Below are 22,121 nucleotides of genomic sequence, written 5' to 3'. Positions count from 1 at the left end.
TTACAGATATTACTTTATAAATCTCTTATAGATTCAAAGAGTATGTTAGATCAGGGTTTCTCCACCTCAGCACTATTGACATTTTGGGTTGGATAATTCTTTGTTGTGGGAGCCTGTCCTGTGTACTGTATGATGGATAGCAACATCCCTGGCCAATGACAACTTCCATATTGGGACAACCAAAAATGTCTCCAGACATTGCAAATGTCCCTTAGGGGGAAAAAAGTCACTCCTGGTTTACTAGTTTAGGTTAATATAGACACACATTTTGATAAATAACATTATAAGTCTTAATAAGTGATTTCTTGGGATACATTTTAGATGAATTAAACTTGTTTCTTTGATCTGTCTATAAGAATGAGTTTATTAACATTTTTTTCCTAATAATTATTAGAGAAAATATTTGTGTCCTATTTAAATTGATGTATTTTAGCTGCTGAGAAAGTTGATAATTGAGTAGTTGTGTATATAATGTAATATGTTACTCTGAAATAGCTGGAACCAAGAAAATATATGTGCCTACTTAAATGCAAATAATACTGTGAGATGTCAAGATTTATCCATATGTCAGGAATCTCAAAACAGCCTCATGCACTGGGAAGAGAGCCTTGCTCTATTTTATCTCAGCAGCAAATTCCTGTTTTATGTAATTGATCAGATAACTTGAAATATTAAATAAGCAGTCTGGATAAGTAAAGGTTACTTTGTGTTTAATATTTTCTAAACACTGTTTACATTATTAAACATGTTCATTTGATATTGTTTGAATAGCATTTGTAATGTCAAGAAGGAATTTTTTTTTAAAGATTTTATTTATTTATTTGACAGAGAGATCACAAGTAGGCAGAGAGGCAGAGAGAGAGGAAGGGAAGCAGGCTCCCTGTCGAGCAGAGAGCCTGATGCGGGGCTCGATCCCATGACCTGGGATCATGACCTGAGCCTAAGGCAGAGGCTTTAACCCACTGAGCCACCCAGGTGCCCCTCAAGAAGGAATTTTATACTCTATGTTGGCACATGTGAAAAAATCTTTGGATTATAAAAACTAGTAGTAATCTAAAAATGTGCCTGCATTTGTCCCTGCTTTACTTTAAGACCATAATTATAATTGTCACTGAAAGACTGGTGATCACTATGTCATTTTAGTTCCTCTAGGAGAATTTACAGCTTGCTTAATTGGCCACTGCATCTCCAATCTGAAAAGTCAGCAGATTATACTGGCAGAGTCACACATTGCTAAGAAATTAAAGGCAGCAGTCTTTAGAAAGGGAAATCTAAAAGAGTACTGAAAAAAGCTAGCTCTCTGTCGCCAGAAAAATGAATCCAAGATCCAGGGATTGTTGAAGCCATAAGTAACCCTGAAGAGCACCCAGTGTAGTATTTCCTGGAATGTGTTCTTCCCAGTATGGGCTCCATGTGATGCCAGCAGGTGCTATGGGGAGAGAGCTCTGATACCATCGTGTCTGAGAAAACACCATATAAACACAGATGAACTGGTTTCTCTACTACAGGAGCCTTAATATGCTAATGAGCATAGTGTATCTCCATCAGGATAGTGGACAGTGTTTCCCTAGATTTTGTCTGCAGAACAATTTTCCATAGAGCATCCTGTGGATTTAGTGTTTCATGGAACACTTCTAGGGAAGGACTGACCCAATCCAACCAACTCATTTTTCAGATGAGGGAACTGAGACCAAGAGAGGTAAACTGGCTTTCCAAAGAACGTAAGCCTTGGCCAAAGTCAGCATAAGATGGTGAATGGCAACAAACTGGTTATCATATATTCTGGAAAGAGAAGTGTGGGTTTCATACGTAAAGCTTCTTTTAAGAGAAGGGTCAACAGGCAGGGGTGCCTGCGTGGCTCAATGGGTTAAAGCCTCTGCCTTCAGCTTGGGTCATGATCCCAGGGTCCTGGGATTGAGCCCCTCGTGGGCTCTCTGCTTAGCGGAGATCCTGCTTCCCCCTCTCTCTGTCTCTGCCTGCCTCTCTGCCTACTTGTGATCTTTGTCTGCCAAATAAATAAATAAAATCTTTAAAGAGAGAGAGAGAGAGAAGGGTCAGCAAACTTTTCCAGTAAGGGACAGAAAAGTAAATATTTTAGGTTTTGTGGGTCATGTGGTCTTCACAAGACTAACCAACTCCGCTTTGGTAGCAGGAAAGCAGCCACAAGCAATATGTAAGTGAATGGGAGAATTCCAGTCAAATTTCATTTATAGGTGTTGAAGGCAGGCCCCATGTTGCCAGCCCACCAAAGTTCTAGGACAAGGTTTTGGTTATCTGTGACTGTGCAATAAACTTCCCCCAAACTCAGTGATTTCAGAGAATGAGCACTTGGTGGTGTTCGGCTGGTGGCTGGCATGGTCGCTTAGCAGGAATGGCTGGAAGGCTGGGCTTAGCCAGCTCCTCTTTCTCTCCATGTGGTCTCAGGGCCTTTCCATGGCTTCTCTCTGACAGGGATACAGACTTCTTACACAGCAGCTCCCAGGGCTCCAAGAGCCAAGTATTCCAATCTCTTAGGCTTAGATACTGGCCTTAGATAATGGTACAGGATTCTGCTAGGCAAAGGAGTTCCTAGAACTCCCCAGACTCAAGGAGAGAGGACATAAACCCTCCATCTCAGGGGGGAATGTCAGAGAATATGTGGCCATGTTTAATCTGCCACAGACAGTTGTATTCTGGAAGAGGGAAGACTTTGCTTCTTTGCCTGCTCTGGATTCACAGGAAAAAACAAAACAAAACAAAACAAAACAGGTGAGATGCAGACAGAAAAGGAGCCGATGAGACTAGGACCCATTTTTTTTTTTTTAAATATGACCAGCCTGAATTTTTTATTGGAATATCCATCTATACAGTATATTATGAGATTTCATGTTGCTTCTACCGGGTATTAGTACCCTTTTCCTTTCCAGAGAAATTGAAAATAGTACATTTTAAGAAGACCAACGTTCAAATCGCCCCAGTACTGTGATAATAAGAGCCTCATAATACATGGTGAGAAAAGCAGACAATTGAATATATAAAGGAAATATAATCCCTTAATCCTACTTAGTTACAAACTGGCTTGTGTTACCATAAGATGACCCTGTGGCTCTTTGGGCTGTGTAATTTTTTTGAGCTTGCAAAATGACATTGATCGCTCTCTCTGCAAGAGGGGGAACTCATCTCCTCACAGAGTCATGCAAACCTCTAACATTACAGTAACCATAGGCGTTCTCTTCTGTCACCCTTTATTTTGCATTGCTGAATAGACACAGATTTATTCTAGTAAACACAAGAACTCTGAAGGGAATGATAGTGCCCTGTATCCTTGACCATATTGCTATCACAGTAGTGATTTTCCACTGCTCTTTCCCAGCCGTTTTATGTAAATTATTTAGAACCGTGTGGATTCACCCATCTATTTAAAGTAACTGTCTCCAGGGGTGCTTCCATTATTACAGGGCCTCTGGGCGTCCACAGTTTAATTCATAATAGTGCTTTTGAAAAAGAGAGTAATCAATTTGAGAGGTTTCCTTCATGAAACAAGGCTGCATGGGGTCTAGTTTCTCTCAATCCAAAGACTACTCTTGTTGCGGGGATCTTAGTCACCCAATTTGGATAACACTGACTTAGGTCCCCACCGACTTAGCATTCCCACCAGGCTATGATTTAAAGCATTGGGTTAATTTGAGCTTAACAAAAATACTGGGTGCCTCTTCTACAGACAGTAACACTGGGAGATGTAGTTTTTGAAGAAGAATGGGCAGGATGGAGGGGCGTGTTGAGGAAATGTGCATGGGTTTATGAGGAACCTCACAGATTGTTAAGAGAGAAACTACAAGGGATCAAAATACTGATACTCTTTGCTTTCATGTTTTGCCCCCGAAATTAGTGGCAGAAATTCTGGTTGTCTTTTCCCATTCAGCTTCTTCAAGTTGGAAACTGAGATGAGCTGCTAGAGCCCACAGTATTGATAGGCTTTCTTTTATCCCCTGTAAGAACTCCTAAGTCTTTCAAGATTCTTTTAGTTTAGCATCTAGTTTCCCATCACTAGTTGACCAGTGAGTTAAAGTAATCAGAACTTCCAAAGCCTTAATAATATCAAGAATGCATTTGTGATATGAAAGAAACACCAGTTGGTTATTTTATAATTAGCATTACATATGTGCCAAGCAGCCATTTTATTTTACGAATCGTATCTGCTAGTCATCTTTTTTAATGGTGACAGATTCAGGATCTCTGTATTCTAGGAGCAAAGAAATAAAAAGTGTACTTACCCCTATTATTTCTTTTTTCCTCTTAGGAGTAGGAAATAGGCACCACCTAAGGTTTTATCTATGCACACTAAATAAATGTAAAGTGTTGCACATCCCATGGGAGAGTTTATATGTATTTAATCTCATGCCTAGCAAGTCTTCTGTAATGCACTAACTTTAAAAAAAAAGTTAAAATTAAATTGCAAAATTAATTTTTAAGTTTTATGAACTTTTTATTAGGAAATATTCAATAGCAATAGCCTAGATAAAACATATTACAAATTATATGTTAGGTTTCATGAGACCCTCTCCTCTATGCTAGAAAGAATGGATTTCATAGTCATAAAGAAAGACCTGTCCACTTTGTCTCAGCATCTCCCCCCGCAAAGGAATATAAAAGAAATAAACAGAACCTGCTCCAATTCTTGATGTAGGAACTGAGAAGTACTCTATCTTCTGTAAAAACTAGGGTGACCAGCTGTCCCACTTTCCCTCAGATTGTCCAGATTCAGACACTGATAGTCCCAAGCACCCAAAAACACTCAGTCCCAGGCAGATCAGGACAGCTGCTTTGATTCCGGTTCCTTCCCTGGGAAACTTTGTGTGGCTCTGTGAATGGACAACCGGACAGATCTTAACGTTAAGTACTTAAGATTTTCTTAAAAGATATACCAGATCTTCCTTTCCACTGAATTCGGTATCCCTCTTTGCTTTCCCTGGTTCCTGTCATCTCGTTCTCTGAACCACTGGATGAGCTGGGGGCCTGGTTTTTACTCTTCTTACATTTATAATGCTTTAGTATTTCATTTTCCCCAAAAAGCTTACGCAGAAAAGGCACCTGCTGTGCCTGGTTTTCCAAGAGTTTGTTTTGACTCCTCTGCTCATGGTGTATTTACTTTAGCAGCCACATTCTTTCTGCCCACCTCAGCTGAAGAAAAGAGCCCATCACAGTATGCCAGAGGCGTCTGCTGTGGAAGAACTTGGCCAACAGCTCTTTGTGTTACCCTGTCTCAGGCATTCACCAAGGGCATGGTATCATTGAGTGGGTCCCTCTTCACTGCCTGTGACTGTCCCTTTACCCACACCCTCTGCTGCTGATTAAATAGTTGTCTGAATCCATATCCCATGCTGGAAGTCTCACGTGTGGCACAGTAAGGGACTAATTAGACTTGAACCTTTAAATTTTTGAAAAATCGGCAAAGCTTATTTGCATAACTCATGGGGCTGCTTCTCTTTGAATTTCATGTATCATTTCTTTAAAAAATGTATGCCCTCACACTCACATTCTAACACTCTGGTCTTATCAGCTGTGTTATTTCCTAAACAGTTGAAAAGAAAAATTGTCACAGATATACAGGCTGTGAAATTCTTCTTCATTGAAAATAAGACGCATATGTCAGTATTCATTCAGAAGCTGAAATTTGCTTTCCTTGGTGCTTTTGAAAGCATAAAAGCCGTTTCAAATCATCTTCATCATATAGCTGTCTTTTTAGCAGGTGCAAAAATACCGTTTCCTAGAAATGATTGAGGCTTGAGCAAACAGCCATGCGCTGATAGATACAAATTCTGTCCATTGGCAAAGAGGAGTACTTTATTAAAATGACTTGTAATAAAGTGTATGTTTAATTTTATCTGCAGTGTGACAGTGTAACATGTGGAACAGTGAAGTGGATAGAAACCTTATTCAAATGATACCCTTTAGTGGGGGCTGCTTACCTGGTTTTTTTTCTTTATGGACTTAGTTGTCCTGACTCCCATAGTCTGGACCCTCAGTCCAGGGGTCCTCAGAAGGTTCTTTCACTTGGGACTTTATGAAAGCAAAAAAAATGAGTTTTTGAGACCCCACGTTTTTGAGAACCCACCTTATAGAATGAGACCTATGTAAGTGAAGTAGACAGTAACATAAATGAAATTATGTAAACCACAGACTCCAAATCACATACAGTTTAGAATTTGTGGACAGTTTTAGTGTGCAGTGACTGAGAGTAGACGTTTGTTCCTAGGCTGCCCAGTGTCATCTTTCTTCCTGGGTCATCTTTCTGAGTCTGCGCGCACTCTTTGGGGGCGGGGGCGGGGGGGCCTGTTCTCCTCCCACTCAGGTTAGTGCGGCTGTGCTGTCCGAGAATGCAAGTTCGTATCAGAGCGTTAGGGAAAGTTCTCAGACTTGACATTTGTACTTACTGATGGGTTACATTAATGGGAAGGGGGCTTTTGACAGCCAGAGGCAGAAATTCCCTTGAGTTACTTTCATGGAACAGGGGATTTATTGTAAGGATATATGTTGACTGACACTAGGAACCAGCTGTTTTCCCATTCTCTCATGAGCCACATGGTCTTTTCCTCCCGTTGATTCTTCTCTTTATCTGTTTTCTTCTCTTCCCTCTACAGATAGAATTCTTTGACTTACTTATAATTTCCCCTCCCTTATAAGTTCAACTCTCACCTGTGTCTATGGGCCTTGTTCTAAATTCCGAATTTAAAGCTGCAGTTCTGAACATTTACTGGCTCAGTCTCTTTATTTTCTGAATGAAAGTCCCAGTATGACTTGGAGTATTATGGATTTTAATACTTGTGTCTCTCACTAGGAGAGGAGAGTTTCTTGAGCATGGGGATGATATCTGTATCCTTTGCCACTGGGTGCTTACAATGCCTAGCACAAAATAGGTACTGAGTAAATATGTTATGAATAAATAAAATATGCAAAGAACTATCTGAAATTGACTAATAAGAGGAAAGGTTTCTTTTTTTGAGGGGGGGAAGGGCCAGAGGGGGAGAAAGAATCTTTTTTTTTTCTTAAGATTTTTATGTATTTGAGAGAGAGTGAGAGAAAGAGAAAGAGCATGAGATGGGGGAGGGTCAGAGGGAGAAGCAGACTCCCTCCTAAACAGAGAGCCCAGTGTGGGACTTGATTCTGGGACTCCAGGATCATGACCTGAGCCGAAGGCAGTTGCTTAACCAACTGAGCCACCCAGGTGCCCAAGAGAGAGAATCTTAAGCAGATTCCACGCCCAGTGCAGAGCCCGACATAGGGTTCAGTCTCATGACCCAGTGATCATGACCTGAGCTGAGGTCAGGAGTCATTTGCTCAGCTGACAGAGCCACCCAGGCACCTGGGGAAAGGTTTCTACATGAGCTGAATTGGCTGAGTCCTCTCAAACGCTAGTCGGTTTGGACTGAAGTCACCTATTCTTTGCCTAATTACTAAGCCACTGTTAAATATTTCTCCCTGACTTTCAAACTGCTCTGCAAATTAAGGTCAAAATGTTCAATAGGGATCGATGTGATGAAAACATTCAAATAGTAAATGTTGGGAAAGAGATCATTGCCATGGTGACTTCTGCTTGAGGGAAGCCTCACACCAACCAGAGTGAGTCAGCTAACCTATCACCACTCATAGTTGTCCAGTTGCCACGAACCTACAATCCAGCCACAGTATCTGTGCTGATGGCAGTAACCCTGTATCTGGTTCATTAGTGGAAGGTTCTTATTTTGGCAAAATGAGCTTGTAAAAGCAGGTAGGTAGTGGCAGAGGTGGTGCGAGAGGGAAGGTGTGAATCCAGCTGTTGGAGGCTGGAAGTGTGCTTTCCCTAAGCTATAGGATAGTTTTTCTCCTTGCGAGGGGCCACAGTTTTCTGACTGTCCATCCTGTGTGTGTTTTTGCTGCTTTGTGGGGGAAAACACTTCCTGATTAGAGACTAGATGCTGGACAAAGCCCTTACTGACAGAAACACGGATACCAGACACTTCTTGTGTGACACTTCTTGTGTGACACTCCACGATTAAATACTCGTGGGCCTTGTTCTTTTTTAATTGTTTCACACAACCATCTTTTGGTAGCAGAAATCACCCTAATGTGGTTTTCTGGCATTGATCCTAAACCTTCTTTCCATATTGTTTTATCATGAGATGGAAAACATTTTCACAGGCATTCTGAAAATTATATTAGTCAATGTTATTCCCTTCAATGTGGTTACTTTGGAAGATGAAATTTTATTCCAATGATATGGCCATTGCCCAGAATGTTTTAGAACTCCTCTTTCAAGGGTGCCTGGATGGCTCAGTGGGTTAAAGCCTCTGCCTTCGGCTCAGGTCATGATCCCAGTGTCCTGGGATCGAGCCCCACATCGGGCTCTCTGCTCCGCGGGGAGCCTGCTTCCTCCGCTCTCTCTGCCTGCCTCTCTGCCTACTTGTGATCTCTCTCTGTCAAATAAATAAAATATTTAAAAAAATTAAAAAAAAAACTCCTCTTTCAATGCCATTAACTTGCTTCTCTTGTATTCTCAAGTAAGTGTCATTGAGCTCCTTAGGAATCTATGGATAGATATGAATTTGTTTTTGGTATATTCTACATATGACACTGATACAGAACCTCATCTTTTACTTCTAAACAGTGAAAGATCTGAACATTTAATGAGCACTTCTGTTTTCGTGTCAATGTCCAAATTTGCGCTTGGTTAACTGTGGACCACCTCACTTGACTTTAATTTTAGAAACTGCCAGTCCAGCCCCTCAAAACTGATATTTGCTCTTAGATATTAGAAATGCTATTATCTGGGTGTGCCTAGGTGGCTCAGTCATTGGTCATCTGCCTGCGGCTCAGGTCATGATCCTCAAGTCCTGGGATTGAGCCCCACGTCTGGCTCACTGCTCTGTGGGAAGCCTGGTTCTTCCTCTCCCACTCTCCCTGCTTGTGTTCCCTCTCTTGCTGTGTCTCTCTCTGTCAAATAAATGAATAAAATCTTAAAAAAAAAAAGAAATGCTATTATCTACATTAAGTGGAATTTTAGGTGTCATTGCCTAAAACCTGAAGCATAAGTAGAATGGATTTTTTGTCTTCTCATCTGCAGGAGATGTTTGATGTTATACTGGATGAAAATCAGTTGGAGGACGCGTGCGAACATCTGGGAGAGTACCTTGAAGCTTACTGGCGTGCAACCCACACTACCAGTAGCACCCCCATGACCCCTCTGCTTGGAAGGAATTTGGGCTCAACTGCGCTCTCACCATATCCCACGGCAATTTCCGGTTTACAGGTATTGTCACTTTCCACCCATGTTTTTTACAGCCTTAGGTTGAAGATTCTACAGGGAACCTGATTGGGATGAAGACTGGATAATCATTAATGTGAAGAGGGAAACATGGGTGGGCATTATATATATAAAAAAAAAAAATCTAAAATATTACCTCACCATGGTCTACCCTAGGCCGAGTTACCCACAGTGGCCCCTTCCATAGAACTTTGCTCTCTGTTAATGTACAATGACTTTTACAGACAAATTAATCCCTCCTGTGTCTAAAGTCTGCCAGGACACTCACTCCCTATTCAGTGCAACTGTGCATTACTTCTTCAGGTCACTTCCTAAAGATTATACATTGGTGGCTGGGTAAGGCACCATGGCAAACTAAGTCAAGTGTTTTGGGACAGATGGGCCTTTTAAATTGCCCTTAATTAATCCTGCCCTCCCAGACTGCCCGGCTTGTTCCCGAGCTTGCTCAGTACAGAACGTGGATACGAGCAGAGCCACTCTGTTCAGAAACAGTGACAGATCCCTGAATTTTCTTGGGGGTATGTGGACATCCATCTTGGCCAGTGGCAACGGCAGGTGTTCTTTCGGGAAGTTGGGGATAAGTGCAGAAGAAGGAGGGTTTTTCTTTCTACTCTTCTAGTGCCGCACTCAGGGCTGGGTGTGAGGAGTTAGAGACATTATGATACAAAGGGACTTTTGCCTTCCTACATCAATTATTATTTACCATTTATCAAGCACCTGCTGGAATGTAGCCTAACCCATAGCTGGCTAAGGAACTTGTAGTCTGTTGAGCCATCTTGTATCGTGACTAATTTTATATTCATGGGTTATAATGATAATCATAACTGTAGATCACATAGACTTAACTCTGAGAGAAAGGCACTCTCTAAAATGCTATTCTAAACCGTATTACTTTGCTGCAAAATTTCATCTTTGTAAGCAAAAACCTGCCCTACAAATGAATAGCTTTTGAGGCTGGAAATGAACATGGGAAATATGCTCATGTAATATGTGGTATATTTGTATGCCCCGGGACTGTCTCTTGCCTGGTTTCACGGCCTCTGTGCTAATTCAAGTGTAGACATCTCCACTGACTAGTTTGGATTGGCTCCGAATTATACTCGGTGGAATGAGAAATGGATGCACAAAGCAATATGCTTCTGTAGTGTAGGTTAAGCAAAATGTGCTTTGTTTATGGACAGAACACTCCGGACTCATCACCTCTAAGACATCCACCTGCAGTGGTTCTCCCAGCTTCACTTGAGTTAACATGAAACTCTTTGTCCTGGACCCTATCTCTCTTAGTGACCATGGGTATTTAATAGTTAGACTCTGGCTGGGGTTAAAGGCACAGGCTATGGCTGCTGAATGATTTTCCCACTGTGTGAAGGTATCACTTAGAGGAACTGGATCTGGGTCCTTATCTCATCAGGATCCTGTTTCTCTTTTATTTTTTTGAAAGATTTTTATTTATTTATTTGAGAGAGAGACAGTGAGAGAGAGCATGAGAGGGGAGAAGCAGACTCCCCGTGGAGCTGGGAGCCCGATGCGGGACTCGATCCCAGGACTCCAAGATCATGACCTGAGCCAAAGGCAGTTGCTTAACCAACTGAGCCACCCAGATACCCGGGATCCTGTTTCTTAACTGAGGTAACCTAAGTAGAGAGACACAGCTATGATACATGTTTTCCCGTGATTTGAAGAAAAATGTTGAGTAACAGTTTCTGAGCCATCAAATAAGTGTTTGACAATATCGATTTCAGTTAATGGTATTAAAAGAATTTAGTTTATATCTGAAGGTAATTTTTGTGGGACATTTCAGTTGAGGATGCGAGAATTGTAAATATCGGTTAGCCAGCTTTAGAATTATTGTATACTCCTTTGGAAAAAATATTGCTGAGAGCCTTAACATTTATGTATGATGAAGAAACAAGCACATTAGTTTATGGACAGCACAAATCCTAATTTCATGAATTTTTTTTTTAAAGGTATGAGGAACATTCAGCTAGACAAAGGTGAAGTGTGTGACTTCAGGAGGAGAAGGATTTTATCAGTTCAAGAGAAATAAAATATCAAATGCTATTCTGAACTTTAACTTATTTCCCAATAGTAAAGTGATCCTCATTTTTGCAGTAGAAGTGGAGTTATTAGGTCTTCCTAGATGCATTAAGTTCCATTCAGCAGTTAACTGTCAATTGTCTATTTTAATAGGAAGCATAATCATATAGCATTACGTAATTAAATTCATAAACTATTTGCATTTTAGTATCTTTGCCTGTTGTGCCCCAAATAAAACATACCAGATCTTTTGAGTAGACCATTTGTGCATCAAAATGCTTTATTAAATCAGTTAGCATTTTGTTGTGCAGACCCTACTGCTGTACATACATTTACATATTCTAGATGAATGAAACGGACATTATGTAATCAATGAACTATCTGCTATTTTTAGAGTCAGCGTATGAGGCACAGCAACCACTCCACGGAGAACTCTCCAATTGAAAGACGAAGTCTAATGACTGCTGATGAAAATTATCACAATGAAAGGGCTCGGAAGAGTAGGAACCGCTTGTCTTCCAGTTCCCAGCATAGCCGAGATCACTACCCTCTTGTGGAAGAAGATTATCCTGACTCATACCAGGACACTTACAAACCCCATAGGAACCGAGGATCGCCTGGGGGATATAGCCATGACTCCCGACATAGGCTTTGAGTCTGCAGAAGCAAACAAAAAATTCATCTGTTGACAATTTGCCATAGCACTGCTAGGATAAACCAATCATCTTAACTTGGCAAGTACAGCACAGTATTTACTGTGCTTATGGGCTGTTGTCATTTGATGCTAAGTAAGGGGCAAAAAAAAAAAAAAGTACATGATGCCCTTAAGTCTAGATGGTTATTAGATGCCCAGTCATATAGATATTTTTAAGCTCAGCATTTACATAACAGTACCTTTTGTTTTCTTCATTAGATTTAGACATATCGATTTGTAATTTTAGGGTACTTATCAAGGCACATATAAAATAATTTCCCATGCTGGAAATTCCAAATGACCAGTTCCAGTTGGAACCAATTTATAAACCAATTCCTGTTGGAATTTGGGCAAATCGACTAGAAAGTCTACTTGAGCATGTTGCAGTCAATTTAAAAATTTGAAAGAAAAAAAAAGCCACAAAAAACCCAAAAACCTAATTAATAAGAAAATCAAAATACCAAAAGTAGCCAAAACCAAGTATGGTATTTATTTGCTGGAAGCTAAATTTACACGTAAAGTTGGAATGTATAAACATTTTAACATATGTTAATGTTGACAGAGTGGCTTTTCAAACTTACCAGAAGTATTGATAGTGCCAAAAAAAAAGCCCACCTCAAATTAGTGCAGAAATTTTCACTCTCCTCAGATTTTAATATTTTTGTTTCTTTCCTGGCACAGCTATTGTATTCAAAGTGTTTTGCCTTTTGTTTAGTCACCACTGTTAACTTGTTTGAAGTTGGCAGAAAAAAAGCTCAAAATTTCTTTAGCAGTGAGAGAGAATAATACAGAGAAACCCAATCATAGCTGGTCATGGGAAACGGAAAACTGGGTGTTGTTTCCCCTTTCCTCGCTCTGAGCACAACTATACAGAACCAGGAATCTGGAGTCAGACAGTAAGGATGGGCACAGATCCTCCTGAGTGCGAAGCTAAACATCTCCAGATGGGAATTCATCTCTCCAACTTCCCACAAACACGGGCCGGTATTTCCTGCCAGCACAATTGCATATCTTTCCATTGCTTCATTCAGTCTCTGTCTTTGAATATGTGAATGTTCTAGCCCTTCCCCAAATTCTTTATAGTCATGCTAAGAACTTTTGTTTTACATGGAAACACTCAATTTTGATATTGAAAGCTGCATTTATGCAAAATGATGAAATGAAAAATGTGAAAACAAATGATGAATTTAAAAGCTTGCAATAAAAAATAAACTCAATAGATTCAGAGTATATTTGTTCACTAAAATTACAGCATTTTTACTGTCAAGTATTATAAAGAATTTGGAGATTGAGCTGCCTTATTTCTAATGAACACTCCTCTTCACTGTTGAGTCTTGACAGTTTTTCCAGTGGCTAAAATTACAGAATTGGTGACCTTCTATCTTATATTTTCAAGGAAGCCTTAGATTCACTATGATCCAAGGAATTATTGAAATTGACCCTTTTATACAACACACAAATATCTTTCAGGAAAGACTCTTGTTTCTAAAAGTCCACAATGCGTGCATTTTTCTAAAGCCCCAGTAGGACAAGGCATAAAAATCCCTTTCTACCAGTACATGTCATGAAGCCTATATTTGGAAAATAATAATAATTGATTTCTATTACCTTATTTTCCTACCACACCTTTCAATATTTAGGCTTTCAAAACATACACCCGTTAAATAATTTTCCTGCCCATGAAAATAAATTCCATATTCTTGATTAGTTATACATATTTTGAACCCCATCATGACCTCCCACATTCCCTCCCCTTCTGTTCCCTGTGCATACTCCATTATGAACCGGTTTAGCTATGATGAGGATGCCTATAATTATGTAAGTTATCTCACATATTTGATACAATTGAATATAGGGGCTCAGTAAATTCTAAAAGTTAACATGTGATATTGGCTTGTGAGTTCCTTTTGTCATCTAGTGAAGCTTACAGAACTTTCAGTTAAGACATTTAAAAGAGCTGTATCCATTAGACACTTTACTAAGCATTTAACCTGCCATTACTGAATACTTTGTTAGAGCACAGAAGAGCATTTTCCAGCAAACGAAAATATACTTATTACATGTACAGCACATATTTGCATGAGAAAGAGAACATTAGCCAAAACATTTTTCTATATGCTTTACTGGTTTCTTGTTTGTGCGCATTAAAGTATTTAATTGCAAAGAGTGCACCAAGGTGATAAATTTAGACTAGACAGCTGTTCAGCTTTTTCTGTAGTAGCATTAGCAATCTGGTCACTTAACTACTTTAAGATATTTACATTTTATGGCAGGTAGCTGCAACAGCATTTACATATATTTCCTAGTCAGCGAGATTACCATATTCTTTCAATTTTTAAAAATCACTTGTTTTTAAAACCTCTCAAAGCCTTGTTTCTAAGTCTTCCATGTCATGCTGTTAAAGAGAGAGGTCCATTCAATATCTGTGCACAAAACCAATTTTCATTTACCGTCAAATGTCTGTACCTGTTTTGCTTTGCATTCTTATTCAAAAGCTAACAATCTTGGAAAGGGTACAATGAATATTTTCTTGATGGATATATTTAAAATTTTACTTTGATTTGGCATATTCTTTTCCATTCCTTTTGTAATAAGTTTATCTTCTCCAAGAAAATAAGAGATATACATTTTCCTTTTTTTAAGTGTTAGAGTTTACTGTGTAAATGATACTAAAAATACAGATATATACTAAATGAAAGTTTTATTTTTGCCAAGCATATCAAGCAACTTTGAAAAATACATATTCCACAAAATACTTTGTTTTTAACTGATTTTATTTCAAAATAGCAAATGATAAGCAGGAGAAACAAGTCTTACAATGTTTTGAGGCTGTTTTACCTTGTATAAATCACATATTCTGTAACTTCAGTATATGTAATATCAGAATATGTAAATTACATATTCTGTAATTTCAGTCTGCGAACATGTAACACTGTAGACTCACGTGACAATGTGAAAATGTAGTTCTGAGAAAAAAGAGAATACAATTTGTCAATCCTGATGTTAATTCTCAAGGCTATAACGTGACTCCAGTATTATAATCAACAATGTTATCTTGTTTACTCCAATATTTAAAGCAACACTTGGAAATGTTTATAAATGACTGATGATTCTCTCTTATATTTATACAGTTCTATTGGAAAGCAAATTGAAATTAACAATTTGGACTGATAGTCTTTCCTAATAAGAGAGTCTTAATTATGTGACAATATGTCATTGCACTTAGTCCTTAATGAAATGAATTTTTTAAATATAAAACAAACTATAAGAAAAGTATTTGTTCCCTTTGAATAATTTGTTAATTACTTTAATTATTATTGTTGTTGTTTGCAAAATGTATTTTTGGAATGTTAACCTCTTTTCATACCTGCATACTTGAACTTGTCTTTTGTGTGGGGGCCTTAAAATTCATAATAGGAAGCTAGGGCACTGAAAGGGAGGGAGAGAAGGAAATTATGCCAAAAGATAGTTTGCAAATTTAAACCCTGAATGAACATATCATAAAATGTTGTTAAGACCCAGGATGTCAGTCAAGAATGTTTCTAGGTAACCTTAATTTGCATGCCAATGTATTTCTTTTAGTTATACAATTTTATTTTGGTATTTGCAAAAAATAAAAAGATGTAATGCCACTGTAGAAATTGCCCTATATATTAATATTTATACTACCTCTTCTCTAGAGAAGACAATCTGTCTTTAAAGAGAAAAACACTTTTCAATAAGTAGTGAACAAATTTATTACTCTTACTACTAACCTAGCTGCAAAACTAAATGCATAAATTCTTAAAATATACTTTCCCTTTAAATTTTAGACTGTTTCCAAAATACTCTTTTCACCCTTCATTTCTTCCATGTTAGTGAAGTTTTCTTCAAATTGGTTCACAGTTTATCAGGACACAAGGTTAATTTAAGAAATCAGTCATCCTAAGGAACGAAACAAATTGCAAGGGAATTTCCTTTGTGTGCAATTTGTTATAATACCTAGCTCTAAGCCTAAAGAGTAGATCCAGAAACTTGATATTTCAGTGCAGCTGGTTTGAAAATTCAAATTTTATTGATCCTTAATGTCTCCTGTGGACAGTTAGCTATTTCCCACATAAGCATATGCATTATCTTGGACTCCCATGTCACTGAAGCAAACTTCACATAAATGTTCTAAATAAATGGGAATGTACCCCTTATTTCTTTTATATTTCTGCCTTTGTGTTTCATGACAATATTGCATGTTGTTTTCTTTTTAATTATATAAAATTCATCTTTGAATGACTATATGAATGAAAACATTTTAGCAAATTATGTAATAAAATTTGTTTTCTTAGTTCCTCATATCTTTAAATATTGTTAATACTCTGTTACTAAGTTACTTACTCAAACTGTGTCCAAAGGGCAGAGAACAGGCCACCTCTTTTACATAATTATGATCAAACCAGTCAATACAATACTTGTCCTCAGACAAGGATAACTTTTTTGTTGTTAACTTAAATGGTCGAGTTAGTCAAATAGTAAAACTGTTTTATATGGGCAGAGAGCTACAGCAAAAATTACTTTTTAAAGTTTTCTTCTTTTATTAAAATGAACTTTCTCCAATGAAATACATCCTCTTATAGCAACTCTTTTTATCTACTTGTGGATGGTTTAATCCCAAATGCTTCCTGTGATTGAGGGACAGTATGAGAAGACTAGAAAATATCTCATCAGATAAGCTTGAGCAAGGGCTGTAACTCCCACTTACCATAAGAAACTTACAAATAAGAGTGAATAGCAAGAGTGTTGGAGAATCATAGATACGTATGAAACTTTCCTTTGTTCCTTTTGAAGTATGTAAAATGTTTGCAGAAAGATGGTAGAAAATGTTACTAACGAATTTAGAGTGGTCCGGGGAGTATACTGATGCATCCTCTTTGAAAATTATATTTGAAAGTTAAAAGAACTATGTAAGAACCCAAAGTGGCTGGCCTCTAGCTTTTCAATACTCTGTAAGTGTTCTTGGTTATGTTTTGAACACTCAAATTTCTCAACAAATGGCTATGTCTTTATTTATGTATTGCCCTACTTGCATGCCATTTTCACACACTTTTACCTGAAGTCGGTGTGAATTCTGTATGCATAAGGGATGTATCGAAGATGCAGGATCATTAATGCTATATTGTTGCATACTATTTTTCATATGCCTTACGATATTTTCTGGGACGTTATTAAAATGAAAGCATTTTATTGCCAAAATAAATCTATGTTGTTACTTCTTATCTGCATTAGCAGTAGAAAAATAATGTAGCAAAACATATATTGTATAGTACAAAATTATAAAAGATATATATTTTGCCAGTAATATGAAAATAGATTGAGGAGAAAGAAGCACATTTGTTATAGCACAAACTTACAACAAAATCCACTGTTAAATTTGGCAGTCGTATTTTTTAAAAGTATATAGATTTAATTCTAAGTTTTATCAGATTTATTTCATCTACCATCTTTTTAACTTGCTGCTTCATACTTTTCCAGCAATTTTACTTCATAGCCTTGCAATCTGTTGATGTAATTTATTTTACTTTATTCCCTTGCATAAAACTTATTAAATGTTATTTTGTGATAAGACTCGTACTATATTTACTGTTCTTATTTCTGCTCCTTCAGTAACAACTACAAAAACTAATGGTACATGAGCTCATAGGGCTCCTCTAAATTTTGGACATGTTTGAAATGCTTTATATTTTTCGCAGCCTAAAGTCAGAATGATAAATAAAGATGTCCCAACGACAACAAAAAAGTAAAGTATTTAGGGATTCTTTCATTTGTTTTGTACTGAATACTATTTTGAAACATAAGTTAAAGCTATTAGCTATTTTTTTTTGAAGGGGTGGCGGGAGGGAAAACTGTAACTTTATTAATACTAAAAATAAACAAGGCAAGCTGATGTGAAAAGATTTTACCAGTTATTCTGAGGGCTGTTGATATCCCAAGCTATTGCTATATCTCCAGGCACAAAGTGGAAAAAAAAATATTGCCTTTGTCAAATAATTTTTTCCTTTCTTTAAATTTTATTTATTTTAATAATTTACACCCTTTTAATTTTCTTATATAGGTAAATGTGTAGCATTCTACAAGGCATGCTGGGTAAAATATACTATGCAAATGTGTACAGTGCTGCATGTTTTGTTCTCCCTCTGCTTTAGTGGCTTTAAAGAAAAAAAAGTGTTGTTATTTTTGTGAACAAAAACATTTAACAAAGAAAATGCAGAGTGCATGCATAGAGTATCCTAATTTCTATGGATTTGTTTTATGGAATTTAAATGTGTACAAACCAACTGCATTAATTTTTTCTTTTATATAATAAATGAGAAAATACCGAAACCAGCGTTATACTCTGCTTTATATTATTCTAGAGATATTTATATTATTTTAGAGGTATGTTTCTATACCTCTTGCAGGGAAAAAAAGTCTAAACATTTGCTCTCACAGCCCAGATTCAATTTAGTGACGATTTCCTGAATACTCTGCTAGGTACTATGGATTATGGCAAAAGAGTATCATATCAGGAAGAGTGTGTAAATTAGAGACACACACCCAAAACAGAATATATTAAAATATATGTGCAAATAGGATCAAATACAATATAGAAAAATAAGCTAGATAAACTAGAAATCCCTAAATGATGAATGTAGGAGTTATCAGATGTTTCCAAAGGTATCCTGTACCCATAAGCATTCCAGGGATGGCATAAAACTTATGACTTGATATTTCATGTGCTCAGTGTCAGGTGACCATGCTATCACTTGATTGACATTTGACTTTTTTCTCACTGCAGTGCACAAGAAGTTCAAAAGAAACGTGTACTGTGTTGATTATTATCCTTGAATTAACATTATGTGGTGATTTATTGCAGCCAAAGTTATTTCACAAACATTATCTCATTTAATCCATCTGGCCATCCTGGAAGATAGGGCAGAGATTATTAGACCCAACTACAAATGAGGAAACCAAAGATCGTTATAACACTTTCTGCAAAGCACTTTTACCTAAAAATACATAAATCAAATGCTTTTAAGCTGGCATACGAAACAATGCCGGGAATACAGTAAACGTTGACTGAATGAATGGTACTTTTGTTATTGGAGAAATATTATATAGGGCTGTCCTATCAAGGCATTTCAACCCACAGTATGAAACTCCCAAATGGAAGAATTGCAGCTCACTGCAAGGGACTCCTTCAACCTGGCCATATGCCTGAAGCCATCTCTCTGATCATCAACACACCTCTTCTGCTAGGATGGGTTGTGGAGAAACATCTTGTTATCCTGTCATATAACATGCAGATTAGTATAGCGGTTAGACTGTAGGCTGTAGCTCTTGCCACTGTTCAAAGCCTAGAGCGGGCAGTAACCAGCTATTAGCTTGAGGCAATCACTTAACTTGCCTGAACTTCAATCTGTTTTTGTAGAGTAATTTTCCTTGTGGTTACAGGTCACATTCTCTTGTTTCTTTGTATGTCCAGTAATTTTGTTATTGGATTCGCTATATTGTAAATTTTCCATTGTGGATGCCTTGATCCCTAAAGAATGCTGGACTGATTTTTGACAGGCAGTTGTAGATGAGTTTGAGCCTCTCACGATTTGTTTTGAAGCTCCTTTAGGACTGGTCTAGAGTAGGACTTTTCTCTTAGTCCCCTTCTAAGGTCTCTGGGCTATCTACTGAATGTCCCATATATGTAGTGCATACTCTTCACTCTGACTGAAGGGAACTCCAAATGATTCCTGGTCCTTAGCGAGCTCTAGGAATTATGATGTTTCACAGCTCCCCGGTATTTATTTTTTCTTAGAAATTGCCATTGGCCAGCCTCATGAGGTTTCTGGACAGGTACAGGTTGATATGCAGCCAAAGACTGAATGGCTCAAACCAAGTGGGTTTCTAGAGCTTTTCTCTGTAGAGCTCCCTCCTCTCAGCTGCTCTGCTTCACAAATTCTAGCTACCATGATCTCTTCCAGCACTGATTCAACTCAAGGAGACCGCTAGGCTTGACTCAATTTGAGTTCCCACCCACTCTGTCCCTGGCTAGGAATTGCCTCCAGGCGGAAAATCCAGATAATGCCTAGACTCATCTCAAGTCTGTCTCTTATCAGGGATCACAATCCTGTGCTCTGTGTTGTCTAATATCTGAAAACATTTGGTTTCTATGTTTTGTCCAGTTTCCTATTAGCGATAGGAGGGCAAGTCTAGACCATCTACTCTTGTACCTTGAAGCAGAAGTCTCTTTAATGACATTTTGCACACTACTATAATCATGGATAAATTAGTTTTTAAAAAAATTGTTATAAGTTTGTTTTCACAAATAGCTTCGTACCACTCAACAAACATTTCCAGTTATTTCCATAGTAGTTCCATATTTGTATTCCATGCATAGATTCTATACTTGGACCATATTGCATTAGGCATATTCCCCTTTTATTCTTTTACCTTTTTTTGAGAGATGCTTAGATAATAATTTGAGAGACCAAGCCCTAACTTTGCAAGTTAATATGGATATGACAACCATTTAATAAGTGGACAGAGATATGAGGGGGGTTTGCAAAATGTCTTAGAGCTGCTAAAATCACCACCTGCAGTGTGCAAGAATGGAAATATTAAAGAGTTGATGTAAATTAGTTATGCAAACAATACTTTTGCTCTTCTAAATAGCCTAGAGAGTACTTTATTATGTAAATATAGACATAACATAAAATAGATTAATATAGTAATCTTCTTTCCCTTTATATGTCCCCTCTAACTCTGGCTTTTCAACTGTAAGCCCCCTAGAAATCAAAGGACTTTTTCTTGCACAGTTGTTCAAAACGAGACACGTTTTAGTCATCAGTATTGCCCTTTGCTTTACTGGTACAAATTTTCTAGCTCAGTTAAGAACTGTAGACTCTCAGGGCCTTACTTGTATTTTCTTATATATCGAGATAAGATTTTTATGGCTAGTAGATGTGGGGTGAAAAGATGTCAGCTTTTGAGGACGGAGTGTCAGAACAATTCAAAATGCCTTTTATAGCTTCTCTACTTCGTTCTCTACCTTTTTTACCAAGATTTAGGAGAATAGAAGGGATGGAGCTGTTCAGATTTCTTTGTGAAAGTGAAGTAAACACCTTAGTCTCCCCCCCCCCTTTTGCCTTTAACAAGACTAGAGACTAATTATCAGATTATCAGATGACCTTGTCTCGGATGACCTAGAATCAAAGCAAGACCTTAGAGACAAACCCACTGCTTCTCCATTTGCGAAAATAGAGGCCTAGCCAAAAAGCACCACATGGAAGTAGAATTCTGGTATCACGGAACCTAACGATTCACTCTGTTCTAGTTTGCAACTAGATATCCCATAGCAGAAGGTTGATTAAATACACCGTGACACTTGCCTAGCATGGGACATAGTGATTCTAGGCGTGCAGGCAAGAAGACTGGAAGGGCAAAGAAAATATTTGACCAGGTGTTTAACCAGTTTGGAATAATGGAAATTGCAGCTAGAAGGGCTAGTTGGGGCCGTATTCTGGAGAAAAAGGATTTTCTAAGGTATTTGGATTCTTCTGCTCAAACAGTTTTAGTATTTTTTAATATAGGAGGACTTGATCAAAATCGTGGTTAGGGGCAAGATGGACTTGAAAGTGGAGGGAGATGGGAAAGGGAAGAACCCTGAGGTACAGAGACTTCCCGTAAGGCGACTACTCTAAGTGATAGTGTAGATAAGGCCACTGGCTTCAGCTGAGGTCCGGCACAGGCGGTTTGAGACACGTGAAGCTTCCCTCACAGAACCCCACCCCTTGCAGGGCAAGAAGTGGAACTTCTGGTGTACGGCGTAGGAAAGACCGTGGATGGGCACTGGGCACTCAACGTATTTACTTTATGGCTCTGTCGAGGAAATGCCGGGGAAAACAGAAAGCTGGCGAGGATGTCAAAACAAGCAGGCAAGAGGGATCTGTCATAACCGCAGCCCGAACTACCTCGATCCCCGCGCTCACTCCCGCAGCCTACAGGTCGCCTCGTTACACAAATACAAGAGACCTAAGCCGGCGCCATTCCCCAGACTCCGCCCCTCTGGCCGCGCGCCTGCGCCCTCGCGTCCTAGCCTTCTCGCCTCTC

At 38.3% G+C, this 22,121-nt stretch overlaps 1 protein-coding gene across 7 annotated transcripts in view; it reads left to right on the top strand.

Moving 5' to 3' along the window:
- CACNB4 (calcium voltage-gated channel auxiliary subunit beta 4) overlaps positions 1 to 18,357 on the top strand; it is a 248,781-nt gene extending 230,424 nt beyond the window's left edge. For all 7 annotated transcript variants that reach the window (XM_046019260.1, XM_046019261.1, XM_046019262.1 and 4 more), the window contains 2 exons: positions 9,080 to 9,265; positions 11,712 to 18,357. In XM_046019260.1, the coding sequence (XP_045875216.1) occupies positions 9,080 to 9,265; positions 11,712 to 11,972 (447 nt within the window). In that variant the 3' untranslated portion in view covers positions 11,973 to 18,357. The remainder of the gene's footprint in view (positions 1 to 9,079; positions 9,266 to 11,711) is intronic.
- Positions 18,358 to 22,121: the final 3,764 nt, after the last annotated feature.

Source organism: Meles meles, chromosome 9, assembly GCF_922984935.1.
Source record: "Meles meles chromosome 9, mMelMel3.1 paternal haplotype, whole genome shotgun sequence".
NCBI classification, from domain to species: Eukaryota; Metazoa; Chordata; class Mammalia; order Carnivora; family Mustelidae; genus Meles; species Meles meles.
Note: the sequence above shows the minus strand (reverse complement) of the source record. Positions and strands in the feature narration are given on the sequence as shown.